Source organism: Azolla caroliniana, unplaced genomic scaffold (assembly GCF_043228905.1).
Source record: "Azolla caroliniana isolate FFs.n. ecotype wild unplaced genomic scaffold, voAzoCaro1.0.p SCAF_18, whole genome shotgun sequence".
NCBI lineage: Eukaryota > Viridiplantae > Streptophyta > Polypodiopsida > Salviniales > Salviniaceae > Azolla > Azolla caroliniana.
Genome location: NW_028230453.1, coordinates 2,537,528 through 2,558,067, shown reverse-complemented (window position 1 = coordinate 2,558,067; position 20,540 = coordinate 2,537,528). Strand labels below are relative to the sequence as shown.

At 37.3% G+C, this 20,540-nt stretch overlaps 3 protein-coding genes across 3 annotated transcripts; 1 reads left to right on the top strand and 2 right to left on the bottom strand.

The window, feature by feature from the left end:
• Positions 1–1,895: 1,895 nt before the first annotated feature.
• LOC147852063 (mitogen-activated protein kinase kinase kinase NPK1-like) lies at positions 1,896–7,213 on the bottom strand. Its single transcript, XM_087334481.1, has 17 exons — positions 6,994–7,213; positions 5,702–5,743; positions 5,550–5,615; positions 5,343–5,453; positions 5,175–5,255; positions 5,003–5,080; positions 4,791–4,873; positions 4,639–4,720; positions 4,448–4,548; positions 4,331–4,370; positions 4,195–4,248; positions 4,074–4,111; positions 3,825–3,987; positions 3,401–3,703; positions 2,966–3,306; positions 2,543–2,613; positions 1,896–2,255 (listed from the first exon to the last, which is right to left on the bottom strand). Exons 1-17 carry the CDS (start codon positions 7,177–7,179, stop codon positions 2,137–2,139), a joined length of 1,959 nt encoding a protein of 652 aa, XP_087190607.1. The 5' UTR covers positions 7,180–7,213; the 3' UTR covers positions 1,896–2,136.
• Positions 7,214–9,276: 2,063 nt separating this feature from the next.
• Positions 9,277–12,342, top strand: LOC147852062 (uncharacterized). Its single transcript, XM_087334502.1, has 3 exons — positions 9,277–10,697; positions 10,802–11,097; positions 11,823–12,342. The coding sequence occupies exons 1-3, from the start codon at positions 9,360–9,362 to the stop codon at positions 12,310–12,312; spliced, it is 2,124 nt and encodes a 707-aa protein (XP_087190628.1). The 5' UTR covers positions 9,277–9,359; the 3' UTR covers positions 12,313–12,342.
• Positions 12,343–12,806: 464 nt separating this feature from the next.
• On the bottom strand, positions 12,807–20,161 carry LOC147852061 (S-adenosyl-L-methionine-dependent methyltransferases superfamily protein). The gene is made up of 8 exons (XM_087334052.1): positions 19,984–20,161; positions 19,261–19,361; positions 18,671–18,811; positions 17,590–17,671; positions 17,104–17,297; positions 15,048–15,159; positions 14,218–14,325; positions 12,807–13,062 (listed from the first exon to the last, which is right to left on the bottom strand). Exons 1-8 carry the CDS (start codon positions 20,128–20,130, stop codon positions 12,913–12,915), a joined length of 1,035 nt encoding a protein of 344 aa, XP_087190178.1. The 5' UTR covers positions 20,131–20,161; the 3' UTR covers positions 12,807–12,912.
• Positions 20,162–20,540: the final 379 nt, after the last annotated feature.

The window sequence follows — 20,540 nt, the reverse complement described above, 5'->3', positions numbered from 1 at the left end:
GCCACTGGCCAAATCTCAATAAGAAATGAAGTTATAAGTTCATGTAGGCAGAAAAGAGTACGTGAACAAAGGCCTTTCTATAACCAATATTGTCATTTTCAACCCATGGGTTGTGGAAAGTGTCTTCTTAGCACATAATATATTTCAAACGTCTACTTTCTTATGCACTTTTCACCTTTTCTTTATTTCCCGAAGTTGACTCTTTAACCTTGTACAATGTTGCATAATAAAGTTAACACATGCGATAGTTGTAATAAGATGATCTCACAAAATAAATGAAATGTTACAAATTACAATAACAGACTAAAATTTGGTCCATGAAACCGATGCTCCACAATATCGCTAAAGGAAAAGAGACCATAAGAATAACAAACTAATATCTAGTACTTGAAACAACTTCTCAAAAATATCTCCCTACACTTCATATATCTACATTTAGGATAACAATAATATATCACGATGAAAGTGTTAGAAAGACTCCAACGAAATACTTGGCTTAAAAATATGACATGCAACAATTTGTAAGATCTCGCTATGCACAAGAGGTCAAGTATGACTCAAAAGGCATTTTTTCCACTAGATGTCGATAACTTTAGCTTTATTCTCTAATATATGATAAAAGTAACAACACACTCATTGTTAAATTATGTTTCGACTCCTTGTGATTACTTATGATTTACTAGTTATGATTAAATATTGATGTAGGAGGGCACCGAAGTCACAAAACTCATTATTAGGTTGTAGTTTTTCTTATTAATAAAATCATAAACTCTAAATAAGCATCACCAATCTTCTTCTTAATGATCTCGAAAAGCGTAATTTCTTGATCTCATGAATAAAATGTTCCTTCGTCTCATGTATCATACACACTTTTGACGCTCTCAAAGTCACAAATGATCAAAACTTGGATATGAATGTGATATTTCAACACCATATAATAGTCATTTAGTATTGTTGGTTTGACACTTCGTAGTCCTCAATAATAAAATGACACTTCCGAAAGGACACTTAGGATTAGAGCCCCTACAAATCCCCACATAAGAGAAATATGACACTAGAATCCCATCCTAACATGGAGTAAAAAATCATGTGAAAGCATGGAGCATAACCCCAACTTAGTCTACCTTCCAACCTAATTGACTTTGTTTGACACAATTATTTTGACAAAAGTACTAGCAGGTACCCCCTCTGATATTTTTACATAAAACTTAAGCCTTGAATTTCAATCAAAACCTAAACCTTTGCATTCACATTTTTGTGATATGTCACCTCATAACTTGAATCCCCCAATACCAAAATCCACTAATTACATTTTAGGAAGTCTCTAGATTCACCATTACACTTTATTCTACCTATTAATATAATCACTTCATACCCCTAGGTGTATGTAGATCGTCCAATAAGTTTCAACCAACTCCTTTTCCAATCATACTAAATTGTGCAAGCCCATAGCCCACATAAACTACTTCCCAAGCATCTAAATCAATGTAAGGTTCAAATCGTACGAGGCATTTAGGTCCATGGGAGGCAAACAAGGCAATTGAAGAATTCTTGGATGAACAAGGACGCAAAACACACGTGTGGGGGTTTAGGTCGACCAATTAAACGAGCATATTCAAGAAGTAACTAGAAACACTAGCACACTAGTTTTCCTTAGAAAAAAAATGAAATATGGGGACACTATCATCATGATGCATGGGAATGGGACAGCTGTGGAAATATAGCCATAATCATACCAACTTTAGGGCACATGGATTTTAGTTGGATGTAAAAACTTTTGAAACTCCTATAACCGAGACATTGTTGTGTATGTATGTGTGCACGAGCACGTGTTTGTGTCCATTTGGCCTTGATTAAGACACGGAAATTCGCCAATATATGTACAAAACTGTGGGAAAAAATGATGATATATATCAACCAACACATACACATGTATTTGCTCCAAAATGCAACTTTTTTCATATCTTTTTAGGGGTGACAAGATGGCTGTGGCTGCAAATGGGCTGTTTTGCAGATAGATCTACATATAAGATGAACAAGACACACTATTATATAGACGATGAATGAAGGTGAAGGTGACAATAACGGTGATGGTGAACAGGGAAGGGGGGGGGCTCCATTAGGTCTAGCAGAGCATCATAATGCTCTACATACACCATGCCTCATGGTTACTGGCTCTTTCAATGACGCTGATTTGCCGACTGATGACGACAACTTCGTACTGCCAGTGGGGCGGGAGCGCATCCTCTTCTCCTCTGCAAGAAGTTTTTAAACATTAAATGGATTTAATCATTATATGCCACATTCAGAGATTATATAACAGATTTATACACTATATTGAAAGAAGTACATGCCACTGAATAAAAAATGAATTTAGATATCATATAATGCCACACTTAGACACAGTATACCATTGAAGCATTGACATCATATCACATATACCACACATTTAGATATAGCATTTCATTGAATGCCATGACACTAAAATTCATTTAGATATAGCTTTTCATTGAATTGCCACGAAGCCAAACTTGTGGTATACCTCTTCTCATTTCCAGCTCTCTTTGAAGCTCTTCTTTCCAAAGCCTCTGCTGTTCTGATGAATTCAGCACCCTACAAAAATCAAACCAGGTTTTTAATGTGAATCTGCGCAAATCTTTGTATTATTCTTATCATACAACCATGCATATGCATCATGTCCTTAACATTAGAAAAACAATCAGCAGCCTATACAAATCAATTCAAGTCTTTAATCTCATGGTATTCTTATCATAGAAGCACGCATATGCATATGCAAATATCCTTCACAATTAAAAGCAAAAAATAAACTTCAATCCAAATCCAAATAATTGACAAGCACTTATATTATTTTCACCACATATAAGTATGCAAATGTATTAAATACAAGTAGCAAGTCCTTCACAGTTGAAGAAAGATCCACTCTCAATTAAGTTATGGGAGATACCTTGGGCTAGGCAGAGGCTGCTGAGTTTCCAGAAGGAGACCCTTCCATTCATTCAGTCTTGGAGATTCACCATGAGGATAGAAATTTACACTTCGATTGTTAGTTGCACTGGGGCTATCAGAACAAACACTCAATTCACTTTCACGGCTACAACCAATAGAGAGCCCACTATGAGTACTATTTTTGCTCAGTGATGATCTACTAGTTGAAGATACTTGTTGCACTTGACTCAAAGGTGTAGGAAAACTCTCAGCCCTAACATTGTTTATATCTCCAGCCACATTTTGAATACTCTTAAACTCCATGTATAATGGAGTTTGCAGCCTTTTCAGCTCCAAAGCCTTCGATAAAATATTAACCACATGAGATTCTTTGATAGCAAAAGGTGCTTTGAAAACAAATTATTATTAACCACATTCAATTGGATATATATACCTTCTCATCCAAAAATGCCTTTATCTTCAACTCAGTAACCTCGTCATCGTCGTCGTTATCATCATCAGCAGACAAACGCTGAAAAGAGAACTCTGAATTATCCTTCATACTATGTTTCTTGTTTTCCAGCAAGCGCACCATGTCTTGGCTTTTATTGTTTTCTGGGTGGTTACCCCAGTTATCAGTCAGATAAGATGGATCTGACACTGGATTAAAACTTGTTGGCTCTGCCATTGGATTAAAATCGAACTGGTCCCATCCCGCATCATAGAATTTAGGGGGCTCAGATGTTGATTTAAAACTCTGAAATGAAATGTCCACAAATAAGAACACTAAAACTTACATGATCACCAATCAATCAAAGTAACTGGATTTAATACACCTTTGGAAACTAACAATCCAGGTGCAGAGAGATTGGATTTACCGAGAAACTATCCGTATCCAGTATAACAGAACAGTTTACATCCAACTCAGAACATTGATTGGTCTTCCCAGATTTCATGTCAATGGCATGAGATTTCCGGAAGAAACCTAGAGAGCGTCTGACAGCTGACTCAACCAGTGGATTCAGCTTGCTTCCAATATCCCTGAATACCATGCAATGTTATGTTAGCATTCTGAAAATATGTCTGTTCCATAACATGAATGATAGACCAAAAGTAATAATACTCACAGATGTCTCCTCTTACAGCCATCCACAGCTTGAGAGATCTGTTCTGACAAGTGTACACATTAATATAAAATGTAGACAAGAGCTATTTGTTGCAATGGGTTCATGGAAAGGTTGATTTTACCTGTGAAGAACCTGACACTGTACTAGAATATTCATCTGGGTTGGCAAATGGATGCTGAAATGGCACAAGTTTTTCATAAGTAAACATTCTCTAAAAAAACAAACAGAAAATGAAATAGGCTGAAATACATGCATACTTCAAGAAGTTCTGTAGCAGTTGGTCGAAGATGGGGTTCCCTGAAAAAAGCCATAAAATCAAGCTTAATTGGGATAAAAAACATTCTTAACTCATTTGAGATACTGGAAAAACTTACTTTTTCAGACATTTCAAGAGGAAATCCTGTGCCTCCAATGAAAGATGCTCAGGTATGGGAGGATGTGATTTTGTTGTCCCAATGTGAAAGAGGGCTGCAACCTAAAGCAACTCAATTCATAAATATATCAACTACTCCCTTTATATTTACCATTACCAAATGATCACCAAATGCACAAATAAAGAGATTACCTCTTGAAACTGTTGACTCCAGGGAGGTTTTCCAGTAGCCATTTCTATTATGGTACAACCAACACTCCATATATCTGCTGGTCTGGGAATAAATAGGATTTCAGATTATGAAGATTTAGGAAAAAGGATTGAGAAAAGTATGAGAAAATTACAAGCCATGTCCTGTCTGTCTGATGACTTCAGGAGCCATCCAGTATGGAGTTCCTTTCATCGATTTTGCTCCTGATAATGTGACCTGTCCGGATAAGAGTTTAGAAGGTGCTATATAGCATGGCATTTTTTACAAAAAAAAGGTGAGATATTCTTAAGGAAAGATGCCGATTTACACAAATATGCATACATTTCGCATATCAAAGAGACTCACCAACTCCACAACCTGCTTTGATGCACCAAAATCAGCAAGTTTGATGCAACCTTTATTGTCAACCAATATATTGGCACCCTGCAACATACAGATAAAATCATTTCTCTATCTGGCATCTGATCACAATTTGCTAGAAGCTCCAATTGTTAAAGTTTAAACATTAAAAACTAACCTTGATGTCACGATGCATGATACCATTCTTATGAAGATATTGCAGCCCTTGCAATAGCTGCCTTGTATACATACGGATCACCTGTGGAAAAATAAATGTTTCTGTAAGCATTCTTAGATATTATTTGTTTTGCTGAAGCAAATCTTTAACATAGACTTAATAACTTACTGCCTCAGGAAACGACCCAAACTTTCCAAGAAGTGAAGCAATAGATCCTCCAGGAACAAATTCCAAAAATATGTTGAGTGCATCATCTTCTCTTGCAGTGCCTAAATATCTCTGGTATGACAAGTTATCACCATGAAACAACTTATAAAATGTAGTTTTTCCTAAACCTAGTTACAAATAGAACAAGCATAAAGTCAAAATACTAACCACGATGTTGGGATGTGAAAGGTTTTGCAACAACTTCAATTCCTCTTCAAGCTCCCTCACATGAGCCTTTTGGTTTGAGTTCAGACAGATGGTTAGTTTGATGTTAGATTTATATGACAATAGAATATTTCAGTATCTCTTGAGAAGATTACCTGAGCCTTATCCTTGGCAACACTATTAGCAGCAATAAGGACCTGAGAAGTTAAAAGAAAAGAGGTTACCTGAGTTTTTGTGGTATAGAGCAAGTTTAAAACAATAACTCAGTATCAAAGTGTGCTTGGGTGATTAAAGTGGCCCTATAAATGACAATTTACAATGACTGCTAGATTCGAGCAAATTGCATCAAGCAGGTACATTGTGACTATCAAGAACAATAATGTCAGTCTAAGAGACCTAATTCTGTCATTTTCTTATTGACTCATTTTCAACATGGCTGATAGCATCATTTCTGAGACAAAATATTTACCAATTAAAAATCTCTGTATTAGTCCCCTGCTCAACTGCTGTAGATTAATGGCAGTCAAGAAAAATAGAGTGATGCATCCATGAGTAAAATAATGCTACTTGAAACGGTTTTCATGATAAGGAGCCTAATTTTCCATGTTAATGCTAATGTGATCTCAACATAGCAGGTAGCAATCAACAAAGCAATGATGATGTATTGAATAACTGAAATCTCTGTAATAATCTCTACTCAACTGACGAGATACTTTTCAAGATAAATGACTCCGTAGATCAAACCTTGACATTGAGCCACATTTCCAGAAAACTCTAAATGCTATGTTTACCAATTAGGCCCCAACAAACAACACAACTGGCATTCTGGAATGTTTGAACTCGTCGATTGTGATGAGGAGTGTGTGTGTGTGTGTGCACGCATGTATGAGATTTAAAATTTGACTGCTCAAGGTAACCATTTACCAATTTCCAACATGACTATTGACAATTAATTCTGCCAAATTGGAACTGGAAAAATACATTTCGACATTTTTCTTGAGAACCTTGCTCTGATGTCCAGGGAGATTGGTCAATCAAACGAAATCAGAAGTAGATATTCCTTAATAGCAAGTGAGACCTTCAAGAAGAATGTGAATATACATTCATCATTTTACAATTCGAATCACAGAGCAACCCTGAAATGCTTCAGGGCATTTTTCTTCCACTTGCTCGCCAATCCACTGTACAAAAATGCTATATCTTCTTGGATCACAAATCAAAATCTTCAGAAATAATGCAAAAAGTCTTCATCTATTTTCAATGTCCCCGACACAAAGGAACCGTAAAAATTGCTTACAAACATATTTCTTATCTGTGGATCAATCAAAAAGCTTGAGATTCTATGCATGTATGCATACATACGCAGGTATATATGCCCGTGTCATCACACATACATACATACCTATCTAGAAAAACCAGAGGAAGAAAGAAAGAAGTGGAATCCAACCTGTTTAACAGCGAGAAGCTCTCCGGAGTCGAGATTCATGCCCATATAAACACTGCCGAATGCGCCTGCTCCGATAAGCTCTCCTTTCCTCCAACGGATGGGTCGAGATGAAACAGGGGGAGGAAGAGGAGGATCCATGGAAGCCTTGAAACGGAGAGTGCGATGAGGGAGATCGAAATCCTTCATATCTTTGTCTCTGTTTTTCTGTTTCTCTCTCTGATTCTGCGTGTGTCTGTGCCTGTGCTTCTATGAGCAAAAAACAAGCGCAGGATTTCAAAAATTCGAGGCCTGCCCTTTTGGAAAGGCCAAACGGTCATAAATCAAAAGGCTCGGATTTTTCTTTATTTCCTGGAATGCCCATGGGGATCTCTCATTCCTTACTATTTACTTTTCTCTACTCTTCAGTTTTTTGCCTTAGGAGTCATCAACGGCTCGGCTCAAGCCTGAACTATTTGGCGGTTCGGTTCAGGTATTGTTTAGCCATTAAACCGTGTTTTAACAATTTGGCGGTTTGGTTCGGTACTGTTCAGGCTTGACCTTGGTTTGAGCTTGATTTGGGATGGCTCAAGTCGAACCGAACCCTTTTGGGCTAAACTGGTTCCCAAACCGATTAAGGCTAATTGGTTTCATTAAATCGGATCCTAAACCGATTTAGGAGCCGGTTTGTTTCAAGTTTGAAAACTACCAATATGGTTCAGGCTTAATCGGCTTGGTTTGGAAAATGCCAAAACCGACCCATTGCCAATTCCTATTTTCGGCCAAGTTAGAGCACCCACCTCACCTCACTGAAAAGAGCTCCTCTTCAAAAGCTATTTCGTGTTTGCTATATATAATCAAGCAAGTGAGCAACACACATGCACCAAGTGTTTTCACCTGATGCTTCCCAATTTTGATCATGAGTTTTTGTCTAAAATATGTGTTTCTGAAACATGCATCGGTCATCGTGAATTAAAATACTTTTGTCAAGGTCTTAGTGGGTCTCTCCACTACCATACATATTAGAAGCCTAGCCTTTTACATGTTTTGACTACAGGGAGCACGAGATTTACCCTCCCCATCACATAAAGCCATGTGCATGGTACAATTGGGATGTGGCAAATAGATTCTTATTTGGCGGTCTCCATGGAATACCATAACATGTACGTATGTGGAAAATTGAATTGACAGTTTTGCCAATATTCAAGAAGTTGTCTTTATGTCTAGTAGTCTCTCAACACCTTAGAGGATGGGTATCAACACATTACCACATGATCATCACTATTTTAGTAAGGACAACAATATGTTTTTTTTGTAAAAGCTGCACCCCCTTTTCACGAAAACAAAACAAAGAGAGATCACCATCAAGGTGATTAATGTTCACTCTAAGTGGGTTTTTGCTCCATCATATCAAGTGGTATTCGACTACCTTTGGTATTGGTGTCTTTAGTTTAATCCTACTTGCATTGACGTCTATGGTTAATGAGATTTGGGCTCACATACATGAGTTAGTTAAATTTGAAGTCGGTAGCATGGTGGACTAAAAAACATGTCTATGGTAGAATAAAAAAGTAACCACACCGAGAGTATGTATTGGTAATCATAAAGTGCTTTTCTTTCTTATCATTGTGGTAATGTGAATCATGTCCGCGACTAAAAAGAGCCATTGGTATGGAAATTTTCTATTTTGTTGCGCAGTGGTCAATTGGCACAAGAAAAAACCACAACAAGAATCAAGGGGGGATAACATCAACGATTGTCTCGCCTTTATGTACATCTTAGTTCTATTTTACTACAATAACTTTTATACAAAACACATACTACTCAGATTAAACTATTTTTTCAGATAATATTGTTAGATGCTAATTGAAAAGATGCATCAATATGTGTGTGTGTGTGTGTGTGTGTGTGTGTTTGGGCTATTTGTTCTTCTCTATATCTCCATATGCTCTTGGTTAGCCGAATGGCCCCGATGGGATAAACTATATATGCACTATTCAAGGAATCGGTAGGCCATCGGTTCTCGATTTCTTCACAATTATATAGTGTGCTACTTGACATGGGTTTATGTTCGACTAAGATAATGAAAGTAGAGGGGCATCTCGGGAAATAATGAACAATAAGGGAGGGGGGTATTTGGGGAAATAATAAGAAATAGGGGAGGGGGCATTTTTGGGAAATAATGAAACATTTCTGCTCTGTCCGGACAAGTGTGAAACCTGCAAATCGTGTTTCCCGCCATATCCTCAGAGCCTTCGGAGATGATCTCTGTTCTCCCTCCCTGTCCGGCGATGGCGACTGAGAAGATGACGAAGAAGAAGTGAGCTGAGAGAACTGCAAATGAACGGTGCTGAGCAAGAATAAGAGCAAAGGAAAAAGAACCAGTGTCGATGAGCTTCAAACAGATTTCCATCGTTTCTTTCTTCTCAAAACCATCGCGGAAATCGCACACTCCTCTTCCTCTAGAAATCCTAAATCCAGAAGATGGAAAAACAACAGGGTTTTCTTCTCAGATTAAAGAATCAGAGGAGTTCCCTTCGTCGAGAGAGCAAGAAGAGATTTCTTCACAGAAGAAAACAGGAGGTTCTTCTTGTCAAGATATTAATAAACAGGATCCTTTTGATGCAACAGAGGTAAGCTTAGATGTCGTTAAACCCGTAAATGGCGAGGATTATGTATGCATAGATAAGAATATGATGCACAGCGAGATGAAAAGTAATGAAATTGTAGAGAATGAATCCCATCTAGGGCTGGGAAAGAATACATCTGTTTTGAAGCTCAAAAGTGAGAATCGATGCGATGTTGAGAGGGAAGGCAACTCATTTTTCAAGCTTAAAAATGAGAATCAATGCTATCTGGAAAGAGAACATAACTCTTCCTCCAAGATTAGACGAGGTAAGAAAGGCTTAATTCTGGCTTCCGAAGAAGAGGAGCACGAACCTTCCCATTCTAATGCCAATGCTAATCCTAACACTAATCCTAATTCGACTGCTAATACTACAGCAATTGCTGCCACTACTGAGTATGAGAAAGTGAGGGAGGAGAATGTCCGCCGGAATCGCATTTTACTCGAAAAGCTCGGCATCTCTTCCTTAGGCATCCTTACAAACGATGTGAAAGATTGCCCCAACTTAAAATCTAAATCTCTGCCCAAGCGTAAGGCAACAATGTCTGCAATTGTCTGCCCATCATCGCTGCCTCTTCGTCGAAGTAGAAGATTGCATCATGATGATTCTGCAGAGCTCAATGCCAATGTTGGTATTGATGCTACACCTACTAAGAGACAGTGTAAAGTATCCCAAATTGATGAGTATACAGGAGAAGATGCGATTATGTTTTATGACGATTCATCTGTTCTCAAGTACACTTGCAGCAAAGCAGTGGATACTACCAAATTCGATTCCGAGATTGATTCTACCTTGTCAAAGTCAGAATCCAGGAACATTCTAGGGTTCAAATCATCAGGTAGGTTTCTTCAAGACATGCGTTTAACCAGGATCTATACAATGGATATATGCTTTCCACTCCACGGTGGTCATCGAGCTTTACTTTCTGCGGGTGGACATCAAGGTCAAATCGCCATATTTGGAACTAACATGATTACCCAAGATTCAAATTGTTCAGAGACCAGGGTAGTGGATGCATCCGATGACTCGGGATCTTTGATGTCATGGAAGGGTGGGAATGGATGGATTTCAGGTGTCAAGTTCATCACTTCGCATGCTAGGGTGTGTTGCTTGAACTCTAACCTCTCATATTATCTATGTTAAGTGATCATTTCGCTTATTATACATGTGTAGGAAATATTTTCTTATGCCACGAGCTATGACAGGAGAATTCTATGCTTGTATTATCCAGTGCCAATGATGGGAGACTAGTGCTATGGGATGTGAACAAGCAACAAAAACTAGCACATTCTAGCACCCGAGGTACACCCCCCCTCAAGGTTACTGAAGCGCCGAATATTCATTCGAATGGAATATTCTCGATGGACGAGGTAGCTGGTCATATAGCCACTGCTTCTAAAGACTCAACGATTGGGTACAGTAATATTGCTAACCAAGGGATTGTACTGGAGAGATCTATCTGTGGCCATCATTCTGGACCAATCCGATGTGTAAACTTTAGGTAAGCTCACTCAACTCTCATTAAACTAACTTTTGTTTTAATCTATGTTTGAGCCATTTATGCATCGAAGCAGATTTTGCTACAACTATTATTAAGTTCTCTATCATCCTTGGAAACTTTTATGCATAGTATATATGTTTTGGCAATACTACTAGTAAAAAGCTCACTGCAATTTTTTTTTATTGATCCGATGTCAGACACATTTTATGCTTAGAACTATATTTTGATACTATTGCCAATAAGATTATCTTCTATATAGATTTTTTTGGGTCTCAACCTCGGAAACATTAATGTTTAGAACTAAGTTTGAGTACTACTACTAATAGAATAATCTTTTATGAAAAGGTATATTTATTGTAACCTCAGAAACATATGCGCAAAATTCATGCATAGAACTATATTCTGGTACTAATAATAAGAAAATCTCCATGTGACTGTAAACCGTATATGTCACCTAAGAAACATTTAGTTGTTGGATTTCTGTATGTCTTATTGATATTTTACTAGTAGACGATGTCTATATATATAAGTCTTTAAGGGTTCTAACCTCAGAAACATGGAGAGATGTCAAGATTCAAGTATGGTTCACAAATAGTAATATTATGGGTTTAAGGTTGATGAGTATATATTGTTTCCTTATCAAAGAAAAAATTATTTTTGGACAATACCCGATCGTTTTATTTATTTATTTTGCTCAATCTACTTCCTTGCTGATATGTCCATAGGAATGAAAACATTATAGCTGATTGTGGAGCTGATGGGTTGATATGCGTATTGGACATACGCCTCTCGGAGCCTTTTGTTCTCTCCATAGACACAAACAATGCAACTGGAGTGAATGTGGTTGAATGGTGCCCTTCGCGAGAATACCTTCTTTTATCAGCAAGCAAAGATCCATATATCTCTCTTTACGACATCCGAAACCCTAAGGAATTCCTCCACAAGTTACATGGTCATATCGATCCTAAGTTGCAAAAATGTTCTCACATTTATAGACCCACATTTGTAGATCAGGGTAGTGTGGTTGCTAGTCCTGGACAAGGATCTAATGCTATTTCCTTGTATTCTGTAGAGACAGGCAAAGCTATTAGCAGAGGTCATTTAGGTTATGATGCAAACATGGTCATGTGGTCATCTTGTGAACATAATAATAGTACTCTTTTGTGGGTTGCTTCTAAAAGCATTTCTCAGCTCATTCCTTTATGGCAATGCTAGAAGTGAAATTTTGTAATATGATCGGTCTTTGAAATGTTACATAAGTAATAATTTTAGATAAAAATAAAATAAACATTGCTTTTTGTTCTCCTAAAAAGAAAAATTACATTTTTCGTATCAGAAGAATAATCTGCTTTGAAAAATAATAAGATTTCTTCAGAAGTTATAGCCATGTAAACGATATTGACGACGAAACTTTGTTTGGACTTGAGAATACTAGCATAACTTAGTTGAATATGTGGAACTTACAAGAACCTAAAGAAATGATGATTGACATAAGGAAAAAGAATGAATATTCATAAAAACTTAGTTACATTTTTTAACAATTATTTAGTCCGTGAAACATGGAGATTTTACTTTCCCAGAAGATCTTTGTTCTTTAAATGAAAGCCTGTTTGTCTTTAGAGGCATAATTTTCTGTTGCTGTGTTCTCATGATTGTCAAACAAAAGATATACTTCACATTTTAAAAATACTTTACATACATTTCCATCATGGTCAAATAAGAGATGTTATTTAAGAAAAACATAAATTTACATTTACATTCTATACAACAATATGACCACACAAATAGTGATTCCTTTGCTGATATATTCTTCTTCTAGTTCAATGGTTTGGATGCACATAGCATTATGAAGTTATTCCGCCGTATCTTCTTGTAGTCAATAAGGCCACATACTGTGCAAATCTCTTCTAATTCTGACTCCAACCAATATCTGAGCGAAGATGAGGATGTTGCCCTCCGGTAAGCCTGGATATAACATAAGTGAATCATTTTTATTATGCATCTTTTTCAATTACTTGAATTTTCACCACCACAAAGCTGGACTATACAGCTTCACTCTTTGTGGTCATATTACTTGAAAAGCCATGGAGGAAGCAGAAGTGACTGAAGATACCAAACTGATACTAACACTGTTACTTGACACATTAAAGCTTCACATTGTCACAATGAAGTTGGGAGATATGGATGAACAAGAGAAAGATATGATATATAATATATACAACAGATTCTAAGACCTATTGACCCTAGGATCTGGTTGCGAAGAAGAGCATATTCAGTCCAAATGTGGAATTCTGGGAGAGATAATTCAAAAACCTTGGGTGGAGAGCTAGCTATACACATCAACCATTCGAAACAAAGCTGGAGACACCACTTTCATGTGGATGTAGTAACTTTCAATATCAATCACTAGAAAATGCTTCAGTCACTCAAAAAGATTGGGGGGAATACTACAGATACAAGCATCTATGTAGTATTAATATATATTGGTTTTAAATAATTGTAAAATACATAAAGCTGAACACATGAAACAATTCAGATGGGATAGCAACAGATTAGATTTTAGTGGACAAATAGCAAGAGGGGTCTGTAAAGAATGGCTATGCCTTATCAACATTATGAAGCAGTCTTTATTTTTCTAGGTAACACAATGTCTTTCTTTTTATGGATAGAATGATATCCGCTCACTGATTGGAAGGGCTTTTTCTCCACTAACCACACTTTTGGGCACACCTATTGGAGATGAAGTCGGTTTGTTCCCCTGTGATTCACATACATCTCATCCATTCCTTTTCTATTTCGACACTTCCATTTCTATTTTCTATTTTCATATATAGAGTTCTTGCAGTGATTCCATTTCATTGTACTTTTGTGTCTTTATTTCCTGACCATTCCCGGTTAGGGGAATAAAGAGAAAAACTCAAGGGTATTTCAAAGCTCTTCATTTGATATAACAAATCCTAAAAAAGAGGTATATGAATGTCTTAAGAGGTAAAAAATACTCATAAGAGAAAGAAGGGGCATATGAACGACTTAAGAGGTAAAAAATACCCAGATAAGAGAAAGAAAGAAAGAAATATATATTAACGTCTTGAAGAGGCCAAATGGGCTATGAGACCAAACCTGTTGAAAAGGTTTGAGTGCATCGATTTGCAAATCTGTGATTGGAGACAAAAATGTGGTTGCCACAAAAACCCCACCAGGTCTTAGGATTCTACTGATTTCTGCTACCTGTAAAATAAATTTTAGTTTCTAAAGGAGAGAAACAATTGAAATTAAAAAGAGAGAAAAACAGTTGAAATGAAGTTTCTCAAATTACCAGAAGGGCGGTATAAAACATGACATTTATCATTGCACATACCGCTGCTTATGTTAACGAAGTAATCTAATGCCCAAATGGTTTTAGTAACACCCACTGCCTTGGGATGAAGCTGGATAAATGGGGAAATATGTGAACCCTAGGTTGGCTACAAACTAAGACTATTGTATAAATTGTATGGCCTCCATCCCTCATTGATGGTGTGTGTGTAAGAGACACAGAGACACAGAGAGAAAGATGTAAATATCTGTAATAGATTCCTCTTAAATATACTTCGAGAAGCCCTTGTGGAGTTCCTCTTCTCACTTTCCTTTGGTTATTCTCTTTCATGCTTATCGAGAAATAACAGACTATCTTTATGCTAGTGTTCTTTCTTAATCACTGGCTAACCCTGAATTAAATTTGAGAATTTCCCCTAATAGGGGAGGGTAACGACTTGCAAAATAAGCATCCCCTCCTTTATGAATCAGATACAGAGAAGTTTAACAAAGTAGGCTCCATTTCACAAGCCTACTCCGTATTTCAAACAGAAATTACATAGACCAGAATAAATCAAAGAACTAAGACATACAGTAATGATTATTTTTTGCCAGTGTAGTACATTAGATAAAGTTAATTCTCAATCAAAGCTTACCCCAGATAGAGGTGAAGGCCAACAATGAAGAGCAGCACCTGCATGAACAGCATCAACTGTTCCTGTTGCAAAAGGAAGTCTAGCCACATCGGCTCTGACTAATGCTAGGTTCCTGCCAGTGAAGTCAGTTTTCAGTAATAGCATTACCATTTTCAATTCAACACATACTCCTAACTTGCGCCATTCCAGCCAAACCTCCCAGATATGGTTTTCTTTGACTAACTATGATGAAAGAAGGAATGTCATCTATGACGTGGACATGTGGCTCAACAAATCTTGTGGTTCTTTCCTCTGGGCATAGTATCAAGACTTACTTGGAATCCCAACCATTGCTTCAAATGACATTACACTTCAATTATATCATAGTAGTAGCACATACTTTCCCTCATGGAAAACTATGGCATGGATGATGTGTAAGCTGGAAGACCAGATTGCGGATATGGCAGAATCTAGCGTATGTCACAAAGTCTACTTGCCAACCCACCATGTATGTGAAACCTATTTACGTGCGCAAATGGATTATGACCGTGAAATGGCAAAGAAGGCTGCAATGAATTTTCAGTATGTAAGACCATTCCCTCTTGATGAACTGTATGGGTATTCAGCGCCTCCATGAGACGCTAAGATCAAGGAAGTACTTGGGCCAGATTGAATCGCTGTCATATTTTGCTATTCCATGTCTCCATGAAACATTAGAATCCTGGAAGTATTTGGCCTAGATTGGTTCCCCAGAAATGCCTGTATCTCTTTATGTTTTCAGGGTTCTTAAATCTAGCTGACACAAATCCTCCCTTCTGACTGTATCTTTTGCTGCTACTCTATATCATATGCAGCATGCAACATTTGCACATCATGCCAATCACCAAGCGTATTATCAAACTTCACGCTCTCCTCACAATCATGACTTGTCCAATTGTGTTGCCATCAAAGAATCTTTGTAAGTCAACAGGGTTCAACATACCCGAACCACTATGACTCACACCCAATTGTGCCACCATGTACCTTTGAGGTGTTGATCACAGAGTTGTGTGACTTACATGCAACTTGCAATGCACAATCCATCACATCTTTCTGCATACAAACAAAATCTCATCTTACCTGGGTCATCTTGCTTATATATCACCAAGCTCCCTGTGTTATCATTTAATTCACGCAGTAATCTTTCTTTCTTACTCAAAACATTCTCTACCATCATGATTACTACAAACATCAAAGATCATGTCTGAATTATTCACAACCACCTTGGAGTAGACAATAATAGCCACTTGCAAGGTGTCACTCAAGTACTTTCTTCATCCTGCAAATCTGGCCCTTCAAGTGCTCAACAGCTCTCTCACAATCCAAATGATTCAACTCAACCACATCAGCCACGGCATCATGCTCCTGGCCATAACCATTTCTCTTTTTCAATCCATCAATAACCAGGGTCCTCCCAAAAAAGGGTTCTTTGTTATCCCAAAATCAGACAAATTGGAAGAACATAAAATTTCAAGAAACTAACTAGATATTATTTCAAATTTTCTCTCGCAATCCAAATGATTCAACTCAACTACATCAGCCACATTGGAAGAACATAAAATTTCAAGAAATAAACTAGATGTTATTTCAAATTTTCTCTCATAATCCAAATGAGTCAACTCAACCACAGCATCATGCTCCTGGCTATAACCATTTCTCTTTTTCAATTCACCTAAAGTGTGTTTCACATGTCACTAAAAGGTGTTATTTTTGTTTCTTTGTTTATTATTTCTCTGGTGGTGAAATTATGGCTAAATTGGTGGTTCCCTTAGTTTTTAACCGGCCTGAAGACATTCTATCTGCTGATTTCATATAACATGATATAGAAAACTGTGTAGTATCTATCTAGATTGGCATTTTTGGTTACATACTTCTGCCACTTACATTACCAAGACACAATGCCTTCTATTTATCATTAATCATAAATTATTATTCACAGTGTAAGTTTTATAAAACCATTATAAACTTCCTTTTAATATAGTTTGAATACTACCCATAAGCACAAGGGATCAATATAGAGTTATAGCAGGAGACATACGCTTTGTCAAGATCTTTGTCTTGTTTTATGAATTGATAGCATTGGCGCAACATATTTTCAGAATAGTCAGATGCCACTACTGTAGAGAACAAATCTGACTTGGCAAATCTGCGAGAGAAAAGCCCACTTCCACAACTGACATCCAGTAGCACTCCACCAGCTGCTGGCTGGAGGAAATTTTGAGCTAGCTTTGTCTGCACAAAAGGGTATTCTTTTCATAATAAATCTTGCAAGAATTTGCAGTAGATTGACAAAGAAATTATGTGCCACGTATGTAAACATGTTTATAACTCATGCAATTCAGTGCATATATCATTTCAACTTAATTAGAGTTCATATCAAGCAACTGGGCCAAACGCCCTAGGAAATTAAAGTGCTTACTCAAGACATATTTTGCAATCAATGACCAACCAAAATGATTGGTTGAGATGTCCAATTATGTTATCAAAGAAAGTAAAATGCTTTCAAAAACAATAAAAGGTATACCTCCTCGTCAGCACCTGGAAATCCACTTCTTGCAAAGTTCTGTCTCCAACCTCTTTCATAAACAAAGGATACGAAAGGGCTTCTGGAGATTCCAAAAAGTAAGGAATCAATTTCGTAACATCAACATGCAGTAGTAGAACTATGTGACAATCTAAATGCCTTTTATGCATTAGTTTCCAAATATAGGAGCCAAGAAAACAAAAAATGAATTTTTCTTAAGCACGCATGAGACTATTCTTTTTTTCTGAAAGGCTTGTAAATGGATTCCTAGAAAGGATATATTAATTATCATGACTGCTTGGCAAAGTGACTGGAAGTAAACCTTTGCTGTAATAGTTTTTCATATACCTCAGACAGTGCCATTCTATGGATGATTAGACATGATCCCATTGTCTAAAGAACACAGTATCACTTTGAGTTGTCACAATTTAAGTTTAGATTTACATATTCCTTTTGTTTACAAAGGATGCCTTTATAAAATCCTGATCATATGGGTTAGATATTACACGTATATCAGATGCGTTGAGAATGTTGATTGGGAGATTGAGAGTTCCAGAACAATTGAGGGAAATCTGACATCACAAATCCTAGTAAAACTTACAGATACAAGCTTCCTAGATACATCCTACCCCGTCTTCATCAAGCCTAGATTCATGAGATCTAGTGAACAAGAATTAGAAGCGAGACACGTATCTGATTTTATGGGTAAAGGTTCATCAAGCCTAGATTCATGAATGTCCTGTTCTCTCTACCCATTTGTGCAAAAGGGTATGAGAGAGACAAAGAGACTGACAAAGATACAGAGAGACCAGAAAGGTGTATGTCCAATTCCTACATTCCCCACTGTCATCTAGCAAAATTGTTTGGATGTGAACTCCTTTCTATAGGTTAAAACAATATAGCTTACCAATAGGGTACAGCATTTCTGTTACTGATGTCAGGAGACACACATATTGTCAAATAAAATGGCTTCTTTTGTTAAAATTGCATCACAAAGACATAATAACAAAAACTTTCATAATCTTCATTGCATGCCATATTATGAAAAATAGAATATATCAAAGTGAAGTTGGAGCCGTGCCTGAATAATTCTGTACCTACTGGCAAATTTTCTTCATATTCTTTTATTCCAGCTGAGATAGTTAGATCAAGGTACACATCCCTGCTGGAGAAAGCCTTGCTACAACTGGGGCACTTGAAACCAGACCTTGAAATTGCAGTTCTGCCAATCCCATTTGCAGACAAATAGATTTAATCAAGTCCTTGTCATCATTTACAACATGTAACAGACTGAAAAGTAGTCATACACATACAATGAGATATCATTTTTGGATTCTGCAAAAATATAACTTCAAAGTTATGAGTTCTTACTGAAGTGACCACTACTGAAATATTATGGATTAACTGGATTGCAAAATCAGACATGCATAGGAAGTATTCTTTACATGTCTAAGCATCACTACCGCCAATGTCTCTAAAACTGTTCAGATATGACCTCCTAAACTTCATGGACTTCCTATAACTGTCCCTTCTAAAGAGAGGTATGCATATAAATCTCCCTGATTAAAATTTTGTCCCTATTCTGCATAGCACCCATACGTCACATATGTTTTATAAAAAATATTAAAAGCTGGAAAGGATCAATTATTCAAGATTAGAAAATGTACTAACAGAGTATTTCCTGAAGGCCCTTTTCGTATCAATGGCTTGAAACAGATGGGACATGCCAACAGCTCCACACTAGACTTCACAGATACATTTGTGGTTTCATCCTTCATTAACACAATACAAACAAATTATAAAAGTGCAACACATCAGATCACATGGCTACTATTGAAAAACAAAACGAATCGACAACCATGTACTGGTTAAAAAAACCCCTAATGATTCCGCGATTTTCACATTATTGCCAGAATGAGTTATCATGGAAATCACATTTTCAGACTGAAACTGAGAAAAAAGAAATTTAAACAACCAGAGAGCACCATAACTGAAATAGCACTGAAGCTCAGGATCTGACTCTCTCCCTATCGTAGTGCATATGCAGGTAAATGATGGCAGATCAATATGAGAGAGACATGCAGTACACCCAGTCCGCATTTTTCACCAGCGACAGAAGATGATTTACTTCACCAGAGACTAGTTCACAACAGAAACTCGGTTCATGCATAGTACAACATAATTGTCGGCAAGGTTTGGGAATTAGTAAAAACAAAAACATTTCAGGTAAATGAAGAAACGGACAACTCCCACAAAACATATAAATAGATATTGTTTTTTCACCTTTATTTCTCCACGATCGATGTGAATCATATGTTTTTCTTTTGCATTCAAAACCCCAGACCAACCAAAAGAGAGAGAAAGAAAGAAAGAAAGAAAGAGAACGAGACTTACTTGTTCAATGGAGACCGCTGCTGTGATGAACGAACGAGGAAGGGATCGAACACGAAGGTTAGACTTTAGATGATGGAGACATGGGCAAAAGCTTTGGAGAGGAGAGAAAAGCTGCAGAGACGATAAAGAGAGCTCTGCCATAGCCATCTCTTTCTTTCTCTGTCTCTCACTCTCTCTCTCTCTCTCTCTGACAGAGGAAAAAGACATACGATATTTCTCCCGCCCTGGCTATTCACTCACCATACACTTGTCAAGCCCATGGGTGGACACGTGTCAGGCAGACTTGGACACGTGGCACATGATTAATGGTGCCACTTGGCACACGTGTTTTTCGGTTCGAATATGCCATCTCTTTCTTTCTCTGTCTCTCACTCTCTCTCTCTTAGAGAGGAAAAAGACACGATCATTTCTCCCACCTTGGGTATTCATTCGCCATACACTTGTCAAGCTCATGGGTGGACACGTGTCACGTAGACTTTAACACGTGGCACATGGATAATGGTGCCACTTGGCATGCGTGTTTTCGGTCCGAACGTGTCACTCTATGATATTACTCC

Coding starts and splice junctions, on each gene's coding strand:
- LOC147852063 (XM_087334481.1), bottom strand. CDS start 7,179: ATGAAGGATTTCGATCTCCCTCATCGCACTCTCCGTTTCAAGGCTTCC. Junction 5,616..5,701: donor TTGCCAAGGATAAGGCTCAG/GTAATCTTCTCA, acceptor TCAAACCAAAAG/GCTCATGTGAGGGAGCTTGA. Junction 4,549..4,638: donor GGAGTCAACAGTTTCAAGAG/GTAATCTCTTTA, acceptor GAGTTGCTTTAG/GTTGCAGCCCTCTTTCACAT.
- LOC147852062 (XM_087334502.1), top strand. CDS start 9,360: ATGAGCTTCAAACAGATTTCCATCGTTTCTTTCTTCTCAAAACCATCG. Junction 10,698..10,801: donor TCATCACTTCGCATGCTAGG/GTGTGTTGCTTG, acceptor GAGCTATGACAG/GAGAATTCTATGCTTGTATT. Junction 11,098..11,822: donor ATCCGATGTGTAAACTTTAG/GTAAGCTCACTC, acceptor ATATGTCCATAG/GAATGAAAACATTATAGCTG.
- LOC147852061 (XM_087334052.1), bottom strand. CDS start 20,130: ATGGCTATGGCAGAGCTCTCTTTATCGTCTCTGCAGCTTTTCTCTCCT. Junction 19,362..19,983: donor CAGCGGTCTCCATTGAACAA/GTAAGTCTCGTT, acceptor GTGTTAATGAAG/GATGAAACCACAAATGTATC. Junction 15,160..17,103: donor GACAAAGATCTTGACAAAGC/GTATGTCTCCTG, acceptor CTTCACTGGCAG/GAACCTAGCATTAGTCAGAG.